The sequence below is a fragment of the Vanessa cardui genome, chromosome 18 (assembly GCF_905220365.1).
Source record: "Vanessa cardui chromosome 18, ilVanCard2.1, whole genome shotgun sequence".
Lineage (NCBI taxonomy): Eukaryota > Metazoa > Arthropoda > Insecta > Lepidoptera > Nymphalidae > Vanessa > Vanessa cardui.
Genome location: NC_061140.1, coordinates 7,480,740 through 7,500,191, shown reverse-complemented (window position 1 = coordinate 7,500,191; position 19,452 = coordinate 7,480,740). Strand labels below are relative to the sequence as shown.

General features: G+C 31.7%; 1 protein-coding gene across 1 annotated transcript in view; it reads right to left on the bottom strand.

The window, feature by feature from the left end:
• Nucleotides 1–19,062, bottom strand: part of LOC124537566 (G-protein coupled receptor dmsr-1-like) — a 32,274-nt gene extending 13,212 nt beyond the window's left edge. Inside the window, exon 1 of the mRNA XM_047114440.1 lies at nt 18,704–19,062. Within this exon, the coding sequence (XP_046970396.1) occupies nt 18,704–18,997 (294 nt within the window). The 5' untranslated portion in view covers nt 18,998–19,062. The remainder of the gene's footprint in view (nt 1–18,703) is intronic.
• Between the last annotated feature and the right edge of the window lie 390 nt (nt 19,063–19,452).

Genomic DNA, 19,452 nt, shown 5'->3' with positions numbered 1-19,452 from the left:
AGTTAATTGGGCATCGCGTAATACTGCCTCTGCCCACAGGTAAAGTTAAATGGGCATCGCGTAATACTGCCTCTGCCCATAGGTAAAGTTAATTGGGCATCACGTAATACTGCCTCTGCCCAAAGGTAAAGTTAATTGGGCATCGCGTAATACTGCCTCTGCCCACAGGTAAAGTTAAATGGGCATCGCGTAATACTGCCTCTGCCCATAGGTAAAGTTAATTGGGTATCGCGTAATACTGCCTCTGCCCATAGGTAAAGTTAATTGGGATTTGGGCATCGCGTAATACTGCCTCTGCCCACAGGTAAAGTTAAATGGGCATCGCGTAATACTGCCTCTGCCCAGGATATGCGTCTCTATCCAATAAGTTTTATGTTTGTACCACATCTTTAATGAGCGTGATTGACGAAATAGAAAATGGCTGAGTGAATGAGGGCCGCATAAGTGTGATGAATAGAAAGGTTACAAAGATTAGGCAAATATTTTGCTATTTCGTTTATTTTTAATAAATTATTTTCGACAAATGCGTGTCATGATGATAAGAGCGTAGATGACGCTTATAGTCGGACCTTCTGCGAATCTCATCACTCATCAGCAATCTAGAGCCAGCGTGGGTGCCCGAGGACGGCGCACCGTCAGGAGAGGCCGTGTTGGAATAAACAAGCAACATCAGCGTCAAGTCATACAACTTCCCTATTTAAAAAAAAAAAAGCGGGAGATTTGTAGTTGACACATTGAGAATTGCAATTATAATTATTACGGTGTAATGTGATTATTGATGGTTATTTGTGTTGTAGACTAAATGTTTTTCTTTTGTGGTAGATTGATTGTTATTATAAATTATTATAAAGATAATTGTTTTTAGAGGTTAACCTACTTCCTACTTCTGGTTCTAATATATATATATATATATATATATATATATATATATATATATATATATATATATATATATATGTATATAGTAAAGAAACAAGAAAAAGTCTTTATAGTATCAGCACCTCCGCGAAGCCGGGGCGGGTCACTTTATCATCACGGTTTATAATAATTCATATTCAAAATATACATACAATTACAGGAACATATATATTTATGAATCATTGTCATTAAACTTATCTTTATCTCGTTAATAGTTACTTAAAGTAATATATAATGTGATGTGTAGTGGTGTCATCGGTAATTTATAAATTATATAAAAAGAAAAAACATTTCTGTAATACTTCTATTCTTACTGAAACTTATTTTATACGTAAATCTCGCTTCGAAAACAGTTGTGAATGAAAGTTAGAAGGTACTTATCGTATCCAATTTCATTGTTTGCCTCCTCGAACTGTCAGTCACCTTAAACCAATCTTGACTTTTAATCATATTCTTTGAACGTTATAAAACTTGGTTTCCTATAAAAATAATATAATTGTAAATCATATCATAAACTTTAAAAAAAAAAAACAAGAGCAATCCTTTGATACATTGAATACAATACATATTAGTTTTAAGTGATAGTTAGTATGTTTACTGTAATAAAAAAAAAATCAATACTTATAATTATTACTAGAATGTACCACCTTTCCACGCAGTCTAGATTTATACAGTAACTAGTTTTAGTTCATATTTGTAAATATTTAAGCATTTAATGTTGTTATTTCTTATGTTAATAAATCATTATAAGCTAGTATGCTTCCATTAATAGTATAGTTTCGTCACCTCCCGCGTTCGACCAATTTTTAACCACGCGGTCAAGATTTGTACAGTAACTAGTTTTAGTTCATATTTGTATATATTTAGGCATTTAACGTTGGTTATTCTTATGTTAATAAATCATTATAAGCTAGTATGCTCCCATTAATAGTATAGTTTCGTCACCTCCCGCGTTCGACCATTTTTTATTCACAAGTAGGATATGTAACTTCTTCACAAAAAGTCTTCTATGTACAAGACGAAGAGTCGGTTAAAAAACCGACTTCAAAAAGGAGGAGGTTATCAATTCGTCTGTATTTGTTTTTCTTTTAAAATTGTTACATCATAACTTTTCACTGGGTGAACCGATTTTGATATTTTTTTTGAATGGTATCGGTTCCAAGTATAACAATAGTTGTAACTACATTGTGTTATCGTAAATCGACTTTTAAGTAGTTTTACTTAGGAAAACTGTAAGAAATATTTTGAATTCGTAATTTTTTTTTTTACTTCTTTGTGCATATTAATTTGTTTGAAACTGTGTTTTGTTTGAAGTCGCTTTTTCTTTTTGGTAATTTTTTTTTATTTATTATATTTATAGTTTTAAAACTCGATATTTTGAGAATTTTGGATTTCAATTTGTTCGATTTGTTCATTAACTGAATTGAATTGAAAATTTCCATCACAGTACTAACAAGAGAAAAAGTGAAACGTAAGTCAATATATAATTAAGTACAAGTACAATCGTATCCATTGGTTATTTGATTATTTTATAATATTTTCATTGATGTTATCGCTCCTGGTTTTGACAGCGTCACCATCCAATCACTGACGTCATTTTCTGGGCGAGTACTGAAAGACTTGCGAATAAACAGGAGCCTACGTAATACGATTGCGTGTCACGGGAGCGATACTAACGTCCTAAGGGAGTCCTTGAAGGGCTCACTTTGACTTAAGACATTGGACGGTGGAGAACGTGCAAAGTGGATCAAAGTTTCGCGTGAAATACATAATTTATGATGATTTTATACATTCAAATTATTGTGTAAAAATTGTTCTTTCATTGCAAGTCTCAATCAACGAGACCTGATCGATCCATTAACCGCCATTTTGACAAATAACGAGACAAATAGACATGGATTTTACTTTTTTTCTGTACTGTATACTATGAAGCTAAATAAAATGTGACAAGACTGATCGAACGCGTGGCAGATTTTCATCGAAATTGATTGTTATTAAAATAAGTTGTAATAAAAGAAGTGAGAGTCGAGATGGCCCAGTGGTTTGAACGTGTGCATCTTAGCCGATGATTGCGGGTTCAAACTCAGGGAAGCACCGCTGATTCATGTGCTTAATTTGCCTTCATAATTCATCTCGTACTCAGCGGTGAAGGAAAACATCGTGAGGAAACCTGCATGTGACAAATTTCATAGAAACTCTACCACACGTGTATTCCACCAACATGTATACACATGTGGCAGAATTTCTATGAAATTTGTCACATGCAGGTTTCCTCACGATGTTTTCCTTCACCGCTGAGCACGAGATGAATCATAAATACAAATTAAACACATAAATATAATGGGTTTGAACCCGCAACCATCGGTTAAGATGCACGCGTTCTAACCACTGGGCCATCTCTGCTCTTTTCCACTGGGCCATCTCTGATCTTTTAAAGTAACACATGGCTTCCATTTTAGAAGAAGATTTGGATTCAATAACAGCACGCTCTTTGAACATGGGTCACACATGTGGCAGATTATATATGACACTTGCAGATTTCCTCGTATCGTTTTCATTGACCACCTTAGAGAAGATTATTTATAAAAGAAACTTAATCACATTACAATTCAACGTTGATAGTGATTACTAGCAAACCGATTATTCATTAGTAATTTCAGAAAATTGCACTTACCAGCCAAGGTGTATTTAACCATGAGTACCTCTAGGATATTGACCTATATTTTGGAATAACAGAGATTATTTAATATAAAGGAAAAATATTTATTATTTAATGTAGGAAGACTGGCGTTTAACAACTTCCATTGACAGCAGTATTGTAAGAATTATTAACCTTCGTCAATGTGTAACCAATTTTCGGAACTACTATTTTATGTTTCTTGTGTCTGTATTTGCATTGACATACTCTTCAAACCGCAACACAACAATACTAAATATTGCTGTTTGACGCTATAACAAATGATGAGAATACCTAACATGGCGGATTTGCCCAATGTACAACGACCTCCGGGGTCGAGTGGAGTGTACACCGGTTTTCATGGATATGCCACTCTGAGGTCCTGAGGTCTGAGGGTTAGATTTCCGGCCGAGCCGATGTAAATTGTCATTAGTTTTCTATTTTTTCTAGGGTCTGGTTGTTTATGGTACCGTCGTTACTTCTGATTTTCCATAACACAAGCTTTAGCAACTAACATTGAGATCAGAGTAATGTATGTGATGTTGTCTCACGTTTATTTATTATTTATCCGACCGAGTAAAAACAATTTAACGTTTGTTCGTTTTAAATGAACTTGAGCTGAAGGAGTAGTACATTGCTAAAATATTTATAAATATTATTAAAGTCACTTTCTGTTTCCGTCTGTCTATCCGCTTTCGACACTAGAAGTAAGAGCTGCACGAGCATATACGAGGAAGGAAATGGCTGACGGTATTTTATGCAAAAATAAAGTTTTCATGTTGTATTTATACCGCTGACTAAACCTTAGAAAATATAACAAAACAATGTTATAAAAAATAAAAATCGTAGCTTAAGGGAACCTACAGAATAGTCGGTAGCATATACATATATCTTATAAGATAAACTCATAATACTTTCATGTACTAAAAATCGTCCAATTCTTTAGTAATGCTTATCTAAGTAAATATGTTAGCTTCAATAGGCTTTTCATATGAACGATATATTTTTTACACTTTAGCATTTGAATAAAATCTTAAAAGATAATACATATTATTTCGAACATGTGCAAAAAAAACTTTTGCTGTGTTAAAAAATTGACCTTAGCAGCTACTTAAAATTGAATTATTAAATTTAAATTATTAAATTTAATTTATGATATTATATGACCAACAAATAAATTAACGTTATAAATATATTATCTATGTGTATTGTTAAATTGGACTCGTACGAAGCCGAAGCAAGTCGCTAGTAAAACATGAAGACAATGATATGACACAAAAATAACTCTTCATTTATTTGAACTTTAAAATTTCGAAAAGTTTTTATTAAATTTTTGTGCTACGAATTAATACCAATAATAAATTTAATATGAACGAATATATTACAAACTCATAGCATCAAATAATTATACTTAATTGTGTTATATGATAATCTCATAAAATATAAAATTTTTATGGTCATAATAAATACCTGGAATATTATTTTAAATATTTAATTTAACATATTCGATCTGACTCACACGTTTTATTCTCATGTAATGGATTTGTTTGAAGTCTATATCATTCTATATGATATTATCCAGACTGATTTGACGGTGACCATTTTCAAGTGGCTAGCAAAAAACATATTGTATCGCAAAATTGGAAATTGCGCAAACACAGGTGCGCATATTGTAGCGAAAACATGGCATGTTAAATCCAGCACGACTGGAAGGAGCTCAGGCACAGGAATGATTTATTAATGGATTTACGTGCTTCCTGAGCATGGAGGTTTACTAATAACTTACAAACTATTTTGTGCTACGAAATATTTTCGACAGAAAAAAAATATATAGAAACTTCTAGGGCTTAGAACCTTACATTCAAAATCTAAGGCCTTCCAAACTAAACATTGGGGTAATGAGACCTTCAAAGACACTTAATGAAATACTAATTACGAATATAATTAATAAGGAGATTTCAACGAGTATATTGTCTATGGAAAAGTTTAATTACAGATAATAACACAAGTGATCTATCAATTGAAGTATATCTAACTAATATAGTGTCTCACAACATCAATAAATCATCCAGCGAATGAGGTTTAATAATATAATTTTATTGAAAAATCGTACAGCCGTGAAAGCGACCTGCGCGTCAACTCCATCATTTCACAGTCGTTGCCTTTAGATCGTATGTAATGTGTTTTGAAAGTTTACCCATAATCAAAATATACTATGCCAATTTTTTTAGCATTTTAATTAACGATTGACGATTAATAAATACGCCCATGGTGTTTTCATTTCACTGATAAATAATGTTGCCAATGAAAGAAAAACGAGAAACAAATTCAATATACACTTAATCAAACAAAGAAGTAATAGTAATTAACTGTTCATTAATGCCCCGTTTTATTTGAAAATTGAAAAATAATTGTATCTTTTTTTAACAAATGACGTATCACATTATTCATATTTATTACTTGTTTTATACACCGCTTTTATTATTAGTCCGAAATATAATAAGTCCATTAATTCAAATTAAATTAAAAACAAAATATCATTTAAAATACGTTTCCTAGAAATATTATTTATTAGTTACATCCGATTCCTTAATGTTATATTATTTTCGAAACATATTTTTAGTACAGCCTATATAAAAATATTGAATAGGTACCTTGAAATTGGTCCCAATTATTATCGGCCCACAACGTTTTAAGTTTAACAATAATAATCTTAATATATAAAAATCCAGTGTCACAATGTATGTTCCCAGTGAACTCTTCACCAACTCAACCGATATTGATGAAATTTGGCATTTATGTGTAATTTGGTCCAACTTAAGAGATAGGATAGTTTTCATTTCGATTAATGGCCTCAATGATTTATAAATAACAATAAACTGATTATCAAAGTTGATTGTTGTTATTAATTGTAAGTTACGAAAATTTCGAACAGATGGCGCCTCACATAGGATTTTTTACAGAAATCTGTCAGACCGTTTATCATTAACTTATCATAGATGGCGCTACCGTTGAATTTTAGATTTCATTTTCCACTACACGTGGTGCTGGCCATTTTTTGATCGATACTCTCTGTGACATTGCTTTTTCTGGATCATTTTTCATTTTATTTTCATTTGTTGTATATTATTTTGGATATCTATATAGCTACTAATTTACAGTTACATAATGCAGTGAAATATAAGAACAACAAAATAATAGTACAAGGAATTTATTCACATAAAATTTTCAGTAAAATGCCACCAAAAAAATCTAACCTCAACAATGCCCGTAGCAAAAAAGCTCGACAACGGCGTCTTGAAAGAGCTCACGAATCAGTCGAACAAAGAGCAGAAAGAAATGAAGCTCAAAGAATTCGCATAGCTAATATTCGTGCGCATGAATCAAGAGAACAGCGTGATAATCGTCTCCAAGAATATTTATCGAGAACAAGAGCTGCACGTGGACAACACATAGATCCAATTAGAGAACGAGACCGAGAAAGGCAGCGAACCAGTCGTGCATTAACACGTGAATCATTTGTTCGTCTTGGGTTTCATTATGCACCAGATATTAATTACTCAGCTGATCCCAATGTTACTATCGGTGCGATGAACAAAATATGCAAACATTGTCAGGCGTTAAAATTTAGAAATGAATCACCTGGCATGTGTTGTGCCTCAGGGAAAGTTGTATTATTACCACTCCCTACTCCGCCTGAACCTTTGAAATCTCTTCTTTCTAGCACTTCAAATGATTCAAAATTATTTTTGCGTAAGATTTAATTCTTGCTTTCAAATGACATCATTTGGAGCTTCAAAAATTTGCGATCTCTCAACTGATGGTCGTAATTTTGAAACAACATTTAAAATACAAGGACAAGTGTACCATAAAATAGGGTCATTGATGCCAATGCCAAATGAAGATCCAAAATTTCTCCAAATCTATTTTATGGGCAGTTGTGAAGAACGTGTGACAACGCGATGCCAGTATAATTTTATTGAACAAGCAGAAGAGAGATCAATTGTGGTATCGTTAGAAATTTTTTTGGAGAACCGTAATCATCTGATTCAATTGTTTAAAAGAGTATCACCACAATTAAAAGGTGACAATTATCAAATCGTCATTAAAGCTGACAAAGTTCCATCGGGAGGACACGCTGGCAGGTTCAATGCGCCAACTGTAGATGAAGTTGCGATTATTATGGTCGGTGATCCAGTTGACAATGCATGTCTAAAACAATCATTTTTATGGAGAAACGTCAAAACTCTAAGATTGACAAAAAACATGCGAGTACAACTCCAAAATGATCCAGCACGAGTATTTTCTCAGCAATTATTAGATATTGGAAACGGTGAAGTACAATTTTATCAAGATACCCAATGCATAAAATTACCAGAACATTTCTGTACTGTTGTTCAAACTAAAAATGAACTGATCGAAAGTGTATTCCCAGATATAATAAATAACTATCTAAATCATAATTGGCTTAGTAATCGTGCTATTATGGCAGCGAAAAATGTTGATGTAGACCTAATTGACTACCAGATACAACAACTATTACCAGGTGATTTGATGTCGTTCAAGTCAATCGACACTACTGTTGATGAAAATGAAGCAGTGAATTTTCCAATTGAATTTTTAAATTCTTTAGACACAACAGGAATGCCTCCACACAATCTTCGAATCAAAATTGGATCACCGATTATTCTTCTGCGTAATTTGAACCCCCCTAAACTATGCAACGGTACACGTTTGGTAATAAAAAAAATTACCGGAAATGTTCTCGAAGCAACTATTTTGACAGGAAAGTTTAAAGGAGAAATCGTTCTGTTACCACGCATTCCAATGATACCGTCAGATTCTCCAATACCATTTAAAAGACTGCAATGTCCTATTCGTTTAGCTTTCGCGATGACTATAAATATGTCACAAGGCCAAACAATGTCTATTTGCGGCTTAGATTTAGAGAATCCATGTTTCTCCCATGGGCAAATTATACGTGGCCTGTTCACGTGTAGGAAGACCATCAAGTTTATTTGTGCTAACAAAAGACAGGTTGACCAAAAATATTGTACATCGACCGGCGCTTCAGTAAACTTTAATGTGATAAACTGTGATTTATTTTAATTAAAGGTTATCAGAGTATTTATAAATAAAATGAAATTAAAAATGCTATGTTAATTTGTGTTAAATTTTGTCTTTTAAATCCTTCCTTAATCACTCAGCCACAGCAACGCGTGGCCGGGTCTGCTAGTTATTAATAAAAAATCATGTTTTTGTAAGATTTAATAGAAAAAAAACTACTAAAGCGTTAAACACTTAAGGGTTAATGGCGCAATGGTTTACGGGCCGTCTAGCGATGAAAAAAGTCGCACGATCGATCCTGTCCCCTTCCCTGGACCCCTTGGGCTATAGTAGTGCCCACTCATATCATAATAAAACGAGACTTACGAGCATAAAACGAGAGGTAAATCCGAATAATAATTTTTCCTTATTTAATTTAATCGATCGTTTACTTCAAGATTTATTTAATTAATCTAAAAAAACTGTTACTCGTCTCATGCATACTAAGACAGTTTAGCATGAGTGTCTCTCACTAGTCCATTATTATTAATTTCTTGTTAAATCTGCATGAATGAATGTAAAAAGCAATAATTTTCCCATCATCAAGAGTCGCGCATCATTCATTCCTTGACGCTATTAAGGCGGAAACTTTCAAATGCCAACGACAACTATACGTAGAAATCTAATCGAACAAACAAATAATTGAACGGTTATACACGCAAACGGAAATCGGCCTTATTGCTATAATAATACCTTTTATATTTAGAAGAGACAAATTACCAATTTCTGTGTATTATAAATTGGTTTTGACTCGATCATTAAACATTGTTTAAATAGCAATCAAACAGATAGCATCATTCATCGTGATGACACGCATCCCTTTAAGCATCCATCTATCAAACGATATTTCCATTCATACCAATCATTAGATGATGAATTTCTGCTTTTCAATGCCACTGAAATTAGACGATACAAATATTTATTTTCGAAATAAGGGTAATTACTTAGAGTAATGGATAAGTTTTTTTATGATGAATATAAGGTACCTTTTGATTTCAATTCCAAATAGGCTTATTGTTGCAGCGTTTAGAATTCCCGTAGGACCTTTTTTTAAATATATTTTATATTAATATCCCTTACTCTTTTAAGTTAATGAATGCGTTATAAAATAAATGGCTTATGCTCGCAGCGGCGCCGTGTTGGTGTTTTTGTGACGAAAAGATTTTTCTTTTCGTTAATTGAACAGAATGATTGTTATTTAAAAATAAATGTAATTTGACAATTTTTATTAACTCAATAGTAGCTATTATTTAAAGGCCATTTAATATATTTTATATATGAAAACTGACGCTGTTTAAATTTTATAATAATATCTCGAAATCGACAAATACTACACTTTTATTATTATAAACATCGTTTACCGAGTACGCTTCATTAATCATAGTTTTCTTCGCATGTCGATGAAATTTGTGACTTTTTAATGCTAAAAGTATTTCAAAATTTTTATTATAAATATGAAAACATTGCTCAAGGCATAAAGGTATAAGTATAATAATTAATCATTAACCCAATCCTTTCAACTTTTCATTAAATTGTAATGTGCAGCAATTCTTTATAAATTAAAATCGTTTAGACCTTAAGATGAACGTGAATCTTCGTGATCCTAATACGAAATATGATAAGGAGGATACAAAGCAAAACCTTTACATTGTTGTCTAGTTGGATCAGGAACGACAACTAATTACCAAGATTTATTATATAAGGCATCAGAATCATTGCAATAATATTTATTATTATATGATTAATATTAACAACTGTATATTAGATAGAAACAGCTCACTACGCTTAATTTAACTACGTTTATCAATAATTTTATATCGCAACTTAACAAAGTTCAATGTCATATAGTACACACCTAACAAAATACAAGCACACGAAAATAATAAGACATAATATAATTACATAAGTCACACGTTGTAGAGGAAGAAAATAGATGAAAAGCAATAAAACCTTTCATATGGTCAACAAGGTTATTTGTGAACACACTAGCTATCCGTCCCGGCTTCGTGAGGGTAAAAGGATCTATATTAACCGTTTCATATCGTAATACATTTATCTCTATTGGTTTACTCGGCGCAAGCCTATGAAGCTCTCACTCGGTATGTGTACGATATCTCCAACAATTTGAATTATCGACAATTTATACAACTTTAATCAATTATACACTTAAAACTTCTTCTTGAATCAATTCGTTCTTTATTGAATCTCATTCAGAGAGTCAGTATGTCAGCTGATTGTGATAATCTGCAAAAAAAATTGTCGTTTGAGGTGACCCTAAATATTAATTATTGGTGTGATTGACTCTAAAAGAATCTACAACCATAAATAAATATTGGACAACATCACATACATTACTCTGATCCCAATGTAAGTAAAGAACTTGTGTTATGGAAAATCAGAAGTAACGAAGGTACCACAAACACCCGGACCCAAGACAACATAGAAAACTAATGAATTTTCTTCATCGACTCGGCCGGGAATCGAACCCGGAACCTCGGAGTGGCGTACTCATGAAAACCGGTGTACACACTACTCGACCACGGAGGTCGTCAAACTATAATAATATTGGATGAAAATAATTATATATTTATTATGATAACATACATCAACGAAGAATCTAGAAAGTATACAAAGAGGAGGCACGATAACATAGGAGAACATCATGTCCTTTGTCTCTGAAGCACTTACAGATGTTTCTGACGCTTTATTAACGTTCTTTCAGCGCTTTTTATTTAATTTTAGATATTTTTTTAAATAAAATAATAATTATTGAGCAACAAATATGTCATCAAAAATGAAATCAGAAAGGATCAAATTATTTTACATGATTTAATCTAAAAAATCTACTCGTTCACGCTTTTATAATTAGTTTATGTGTTTAATAATTTAGCTAAAATTTATAGTTTTACACATCTATTTTATTTACATTGCAATTCCATTAATTTTTATGATAACTACCAAAATCATAAACAATAATATTAATTGTTCCTGGCACATAAATATTTATGGTATTCATTACAATTGATAACTAAAACAATTATAACAACATATGTAAGTTTATTACTTATTGTGATGCAATTGCAATGATAAAAATACTCTTTTTGATCATAATAAGAATAAATCAATGGATATTGCATTAACACATTCTTTGTGGTTTTTAAGTTATGACATTTAATATGTAGGCTGAAACATACTATCAATATTTTCATTAACAATCGCTGTTTATTCAATGACTCAGTAAATAAATCCTCTAGTTAGTTACGCTTCACAGATATGCAAATTGTACCCGAGAAATTAAAACATAAATCTAATAATAGGATACGACAGAATATATAACACCAATAATATATCTACCGCCGAATTTTACACGGAACCAGCGTGTGAGTAAACACAGTTGCATTCAGAGATAATCTGATGGTACGGTTATCAGACACGATCGGAGAGATCGCGCGGCACCAGCGGATTTGTTTGGCATGGGTTTGATAACACTGCCAAATGTACGCAGACTTAAAACTTCATACAATAGAAAGTATAACATATTATATATGCGCAGCGTCAGTGAAGTAGTCTTATTATTAAAGACTGGTTTTCATCCACAGCTTCGCTTGCAATTTAGAGGGTTGATTGTCAAGTATTACTCACAACAATATATTTATAAAGCTATATTATTGTAAATTTTAACATCCATTCGGTAAATTTTACGTAGAAGTTAGCAAACATCCATACATACAAACTTTGACCTCTATGATATTAGTATGGAATTTATTAATTCTTTGTAAGTGATTTAGAGTTGTTATAGCGTCTGACAATTGATATTCTAGAGCGGTTAAGTATGAATTGAGATATAAGTGCTTAGCCTCGCGTAGCCTAAATTAAACTAGCAACGGTGATTATGACACTTGGACATGTCTTGTCATGATTTTTTAAATATATATAAGGTTTTCTTTAATAATTGCGGGCAAAGTTTTACCACTAAAATGTTTTTATAAACTGGTCACACTGATGGCCGCTTGGTGGCGCGCGGCATTTGAAACGGCCATCTTGGAAATGCGGACGGCGGACGCGGGAAGCGGGTTTTGGAAAAGTCAGTTTAAAGTTATATTTCGAAGAAATATAGTAATTGTCAACTGAATATTGTATTTTAACTAAAAACTACGTCGACTCTTACAGTGTTGTTAAGTCAATTTACAGTATAAAGTGATATTTAAAAATATATTGTATTTTCAAACTAAATATTGGTTTAATTACAAACTTCGTCGACACCTACTGGAAAAGCGTTTTTACATATACTTATATAATTTTAATTGAAATAATAATATTTAGTATGGCTTTGATTTTTAAATACGTTTTTTAAATTGAAATAACATTTATTAGAATAATTACTGATTCGGTTATCGACACTGTATGTGGGACGTCACTTCCTTGTGGCGTGGTGCGGCAGCTGGTACTGCCTGGCACGAGAAAAACATAAGGCGGTGGATTTTAAATGAGGATTGGAGGAGAAAATGGGATTCGGAGATGGGCGGTAAAAGGATTAATATAATTAATATACAATTAGCAGATAAGTAATAAATGAATCGATTGGTAAATTACTATAGTGACATAAATTACTGTTATGTGAACAGTTTATTACAATCTTCACATAATATACATCCAAAAATTTGTATTTAGCTCAAAACACATATTTTCTATACTTCTAATAATGTATTGAATGTATTCATTTTACAGTTTCATTTTCAAATCACCTGTACTATACACATTGAGACCAAGAGATGACGACCAGCGAAATATACAGTCGCAGCCTTTCGATAACCCATAATACATATATCTATGATAATTTATATTTCTAGAGATAGTGTCTCTTTTCAAAGAAATAAAATAAACGAACCAACACACACATTCACACATATGTACTTGAGTATCTGCTCGCGTCAACTTTGACAGTCTATCTATAAATAAATAAACCAAGACAACATATTTATTATTCAGCTAGATATAAGAGTACCTTTTGTATCATCATATTATTTTAATTTGTCTACTATAATTGTCTTGTCTTGGTGTGCAACAAAATGTATTATAATATTAATGTATTATATACATTTTCCATAAGATATTTAATCAAAATTTATCAATCACAATCAAATAGACAATTTTTTAATTTATTACTCGAATTGAAATACTTCTTCTAATAATGTATTATATATTTCTTATTAGAGATAAAAAGGATATCTTTATTGTTCGATGAAATCAAAGCCTCTTCACAAACACTTCTTTCAAGTCTTTCTTATATTTCTAGTACCTTTAGTAAAATTTCTTTGATCTTTTAACTTATCTTTTGAATACACGTTCCGATTTTGTAGACGTTTTATGTGGAGCGTTAAATTTTTCGTCGATGGGCGTTTTCATGTGAAACAATAAAAGGTTTGTCTTACCTTACAATTTTTCCTATTACATAAGCTTTAATGTAGTATTTTTTTTTCATTCTAGATGAAAAATATATGAGAGAAATAATGCTTAATTAACACCTTTTATCGTTTACTTTTCATACAATGTTTTTTATCAACGTTTACCAAACATCTATCTATTTTCTATTCAGGCGATGAAAACTAACAATAATCATTATTTACACAGCTTTCTGAACGCACCCGTAAATGTCAAACATGGCCGCCCGATGAACTGTCATGTCATTGACTTAGGATTTAATATCGAAATATCTCGATTGAAAACGAATTTTGCGGATTTACTTTGTCAGCCAAATACATTATTAATAACGATCTATAAATGGGAATAGGTTTCAATCGAGTATCGAAGACCTATACGAAATTATTAATATAGAAATTTTACGATACATCAATTTTAAGAAGCTGCTGATGACGTCATGAGGACGACGTTATTGACAAAACGTGCCACAATGCGTAACCTAGTAACAAGTTAAAAGCAATGACAAGGGGTCGGCACTTACGGGGAGGAAACGCTGATTTAAGGCCGGACCGGTGCTTGACTCGAGATGATTTCCGGATATTGATACGCAACAAATAATTAAATATGTTACAGATACTCAGATTTAAATAATGGTTCCGCCTGTGTCGTTCAAACAGACAATAATATATCGATTGCTACACTGGCCTAATCGGTTGAACTTGTGAATGTTCCTAGGATAACATTTCATTGGAATAATTTCATTGCCTTATTTCTAAAATCATGAGGCCTTCACGACTTTTTGAATCGTCATTTTACGAAAGCTACCACTAAAGCTACGACCGGTTCGGAAAGAGGATTCTATCCAGAAGAATCTGAAAGAATAATATGCTTTATTTATTAAAGTATTTTTTAAAAGTTATATGAATTTATCATCATAGTTAAAAATATCTGCGGAATTTTATAATAGAAGGGAATACATTGCCTCAAGAAGGATTTATTGAATTTGCGAGTGGGAAACTTAGCGTTATAATCTTATACTTACATCAAATGTACATATAATGATTATCACTGATTCTATCAAAGTTGATGTTACCATGAATAAACATAACATCGTTGCAGATATATTGTAACGAAGCAATGAATATCCCTACTTTGTTAAAAATATCCCGATGGGAGTCTCTAGCTCTAAAATTATAACTAGAGTAGTCTTGTAAAATAAAAACAGATTCAATATTTCTTAGTTCGTTAGAAATCCATCAAAAAGATATCCATTTCCTCTTATGAAATTTTGTCACATGTGATTAACACGCTCTCGAGCTATGTCATTCTTATATATTAATAGAGTAAGATGATTTTTATCCCAGTGGTTTTAGGACGGTAGCTCCACATAAAATACGGTTATGGTTTGAGGAGCTGCAGTCGGAGGAATACAGAAAAATAAAAAGCATTCTTGATTGCAATTTACTAAATAATTAAAATTTAAAAAAGGATTATTTCAGAAAGCGTAAAATGTTACTGGTTAGAGAACAAGAAAAAAAAGGATATTCTAATTGTATAATTGCATTTCATTTCATTTTATCTTGTTCATCACCATCTTATTCTTATTCACTGTTGAACAAAAGTCTTTTCAATACCAATGAGCTCGATGTCAGCTAACAATTTTCATTTTCCAAAGCGTAGTCTCTGCTCCAATTGTTATCGGTTCTGCGACTTATGAGACCATCCCATTGTTTCAGTTTAATATTTTGATTATGTACTTATGCGTTATGAGCTCTTAATAAAGTTCATTAGCATTTTATTTAGTCAGGTAACTTTGAACAATGGAAATTTGAAATGTAAACTTATGTTCCAATGTTATCTGATACTACTATTCTATTTCATTACTTTCCAAGAATATACCTTCCCATATTTTCACGACTTATCCTAACGCGTTGCAAGGCTTAGAAAAAAATCTACAACAAATCGTATCAAAGCTTTTTCAAAGGATTTTCGTTCTTATACTTATGCAATAGAGTACATTTCAAGAATATGGATCAACGTTCAATATAACCATTTCACTTAAGCTTCTAAACCTCCCTAAAATAAACAAGGTAGTGAATGTAAAGTTGTTTTAGGCATTTTTGTTATATTCTCATTTCTTCCAGCTTAAGTAATAGAAGTATATTATATTGTTGTAAATAAATCCTAGCTTTATTTGCATACAGATATAGAAAAAATCCACCACAGTAAGATACTAATGTAAGTAAGTAATGTAAATTTCTATTTAATGCATTTATTAGGTTGTCGAAGCTATTAAAGTACTAATTGAATTCATTAAATTAATATATCAATGAACGTTAGATCAAGTTACAAAATAGAAGGCGATAGACCTCGATTTATTACAGAATGAAAACACATTACTCTAGTTCAACCATTTAAACTTACGTAAATTACTTAATCAAGGTATTATTCTGTTTCTAAGCATTGATCGTTATAGTCTCTGATAATTAATGTATTGAATATGTATCGTCTTTTGTTTTAGATTTTATAACTAATTATTATAACTTGTAAATTAAATGAATGTACTGAATGACGTAATTCGGCATGAATACCCGGTTCGCCTAAGAACAGTCATCAATAACATATATTCGGTCCTTGATGTATACTATTATTGTAAATGTGTAAGTAAGTTTGTTTGTCGCTCTTTCACTACCAAATCAATGAACCGAATTTGATGAAATTTGTTATGAAGCACATTTAAACTCCAAGGAAGGAAATGGCTATTTTTTAGCAAAACAGATGATCTCCTAAAGTGCGAGAGAAGCCGTGGACGATAACTAGTCAAAAATCAAAATCAAAATAAACTTTATTCAAGAGAGTTTTACAAGCACTTTTGAATCGCCATTTAACAATTAAGTGAAGCTACCACCGGTTCGGAAAGTAGATTCTACCGAGAAGAACCGGCATGAAACTCAGTAGTTGCTCTTTTTCAACATTTAAAAAAATACAGTCATGTTAGTTAATACAATTATTTAAATTAATATATCCTGCCTGGAAGTCAACAAGTACCTGCCTGGAAGTCAACAGGTAGATACCTGAAGAGTAATATAATAATATGTAGATTAAATAAACGACGGATATTTCTAAGTAATAATTTATTGAAAAAAAATAAATTGTATTTTATGATTTATTAATGACAATGACGTTCGCTGCTGATAAGGGTTTTAAATTTACTTTATTTGCGGTCAATTTCATAACAGCAATCCAGTTTATATTCTTTATGTTTAATGTGAAGTAAAAAGAAAAATCCTGTTTCTATTTCTATCATACAAAGGTAATTGATATAGAGTTGTTCGTCAAGTCCATAAATAAAATCCGAGTAAATCGAGAGTTACAGCAAACAAAGTCCGTTATTACAATCCGGTTGTAGAAAAAAGAAAATCGTAAAAAAATACTCAACACAAACATGAAAAGAACCAAATCTCGGAGGGACGAAAAATTGATTCTAGTTTTTATCAAAGTGAATGTGTCCTCTACAAAATTATTATTTCATTTCTGTTAGCACTCAGCGCTTTAAGCGCATTAACTCTTTCTCTTGTGTTTTGGGTATGTTTTGTGAATCAGAAAAAACAGCTTATAATAAGTCAATTACCTATTTAATTTGTTTTGGACAATATGAAGTGCCCGTTAAATGTTAATAATCAGAATAAAATATATAAAATAAGTATGATATAATAACAGTATAATTCACACATCTGTTGACACTTATGCGAATTTAGACTTTGACAATAGTTTGGAAATATCTGCTTCAAAGTGTCGATGCTTTTTTCAAGCTATTTTAAAATACGAAAAGACAAAAAAATGGAGCTCAGCTGGATACTGACAGTATGAACTTTAATCATAAATGTTTTATATCATTTAGTGTATGATAATGTATTTGTAAAGTTTATACAACTTCATAACACTGCGTGGGCGCAATATGCTTAAAAAATATGTACGAAGTTATCTCTTTGCATTTGTATATATAAATAGATTTAATGTATTTCGTATTCATTAACATCCGTTGTGTGTAATACTTGTAAATTTACCATTGAAATAGTATCGGAAAATGAAATTGATCCCATGATGGAGACACAATAGGTCTATTGAATTCCCAAATTAACTTGACGAAATTCTTCGTCTTGGACTCAATGATCACACACACAATCATACACATAGTATTCCTGTGAGATCATCGACGAATGACTTTAGGATGTTTTATTTTATTTATTTATTTTTTCTAATATATTAACATTACACTGTATTTATTTATTATGTTTATATCTGCTCTGTATACCCCTACCGTTTTCAATATATGTTTTCCTCTGCCTTAAGGTTGCCTGGAAGAGATCGCTGTGTTAGCGATTAGGCCGCCTCTTGTACATCTTTCATCTAACCGTGTATATGTGTTTTTTTTACTGGTGTACAATAAAGAGTATTTTGATTTGATTTGATTTGATGTTTCAATATAGGACTTTGCGAGATCTTTGCGCAAGAGTTGAAGGAATAAAGTGTTTTATACATTTTATATTGTTTTGCATATTATTGCTAAAAGATACTCACCATAAGACTAACATATCCATGAATGCCGTTGTAGGCGTGGATGACGTCTCGGAAATCTCCCTCACAATAACCACAGTAGCCGTCCGGCTTAATGGATAGATTCAATTTGCTCTGTACATCGCTCACTACTTTAATTAAAACTGAGCCAAAATTCTCGGGTTTCCCTTTTGACGCCTGCTCCTTTAAAGCTGATAAAATTCTCGTCTCATTGATGATCTTGGTATCCGAGGAATTGCCAGATGCCGCCAAGATCTCTTGAAAAATATCCAATAAAGTTTGCGAATTGTTGGACATTTTGCTACTTCGCTTTTACTCGGATAAGGGGTATTTGAAAATCGATATGTCCATCAGCTAGCTGTGACGAGAATATCTGAAAATAAAGTAACAATATTAGATATACGCAAACTTTTAATAGACATATAAGGGAATGTGGAATAATGACAAACTGCCGTTATAAATAATGATATATGGCTAGACCATCGAATGTCTTTTGATAAACTCAAATAGCCTATAAAAACAAACATTGGGATTGCGTCTGGCAGTTTTCCAAGAGATCTACCGTAAGACAATAAATATATATTATATTGAAAAGTTAATTTATATTCTTAGAATATATCAAAAGATGACACATTTAATAAGACTTGAAACTCGAAACTTTGTATTTTTTTTTATCAGCAATATTTATATGGTTTAAATTTTGTTTTATTTCAGTTTGTTAATTTGAATTTTATATCATTTAGATTTTAAAA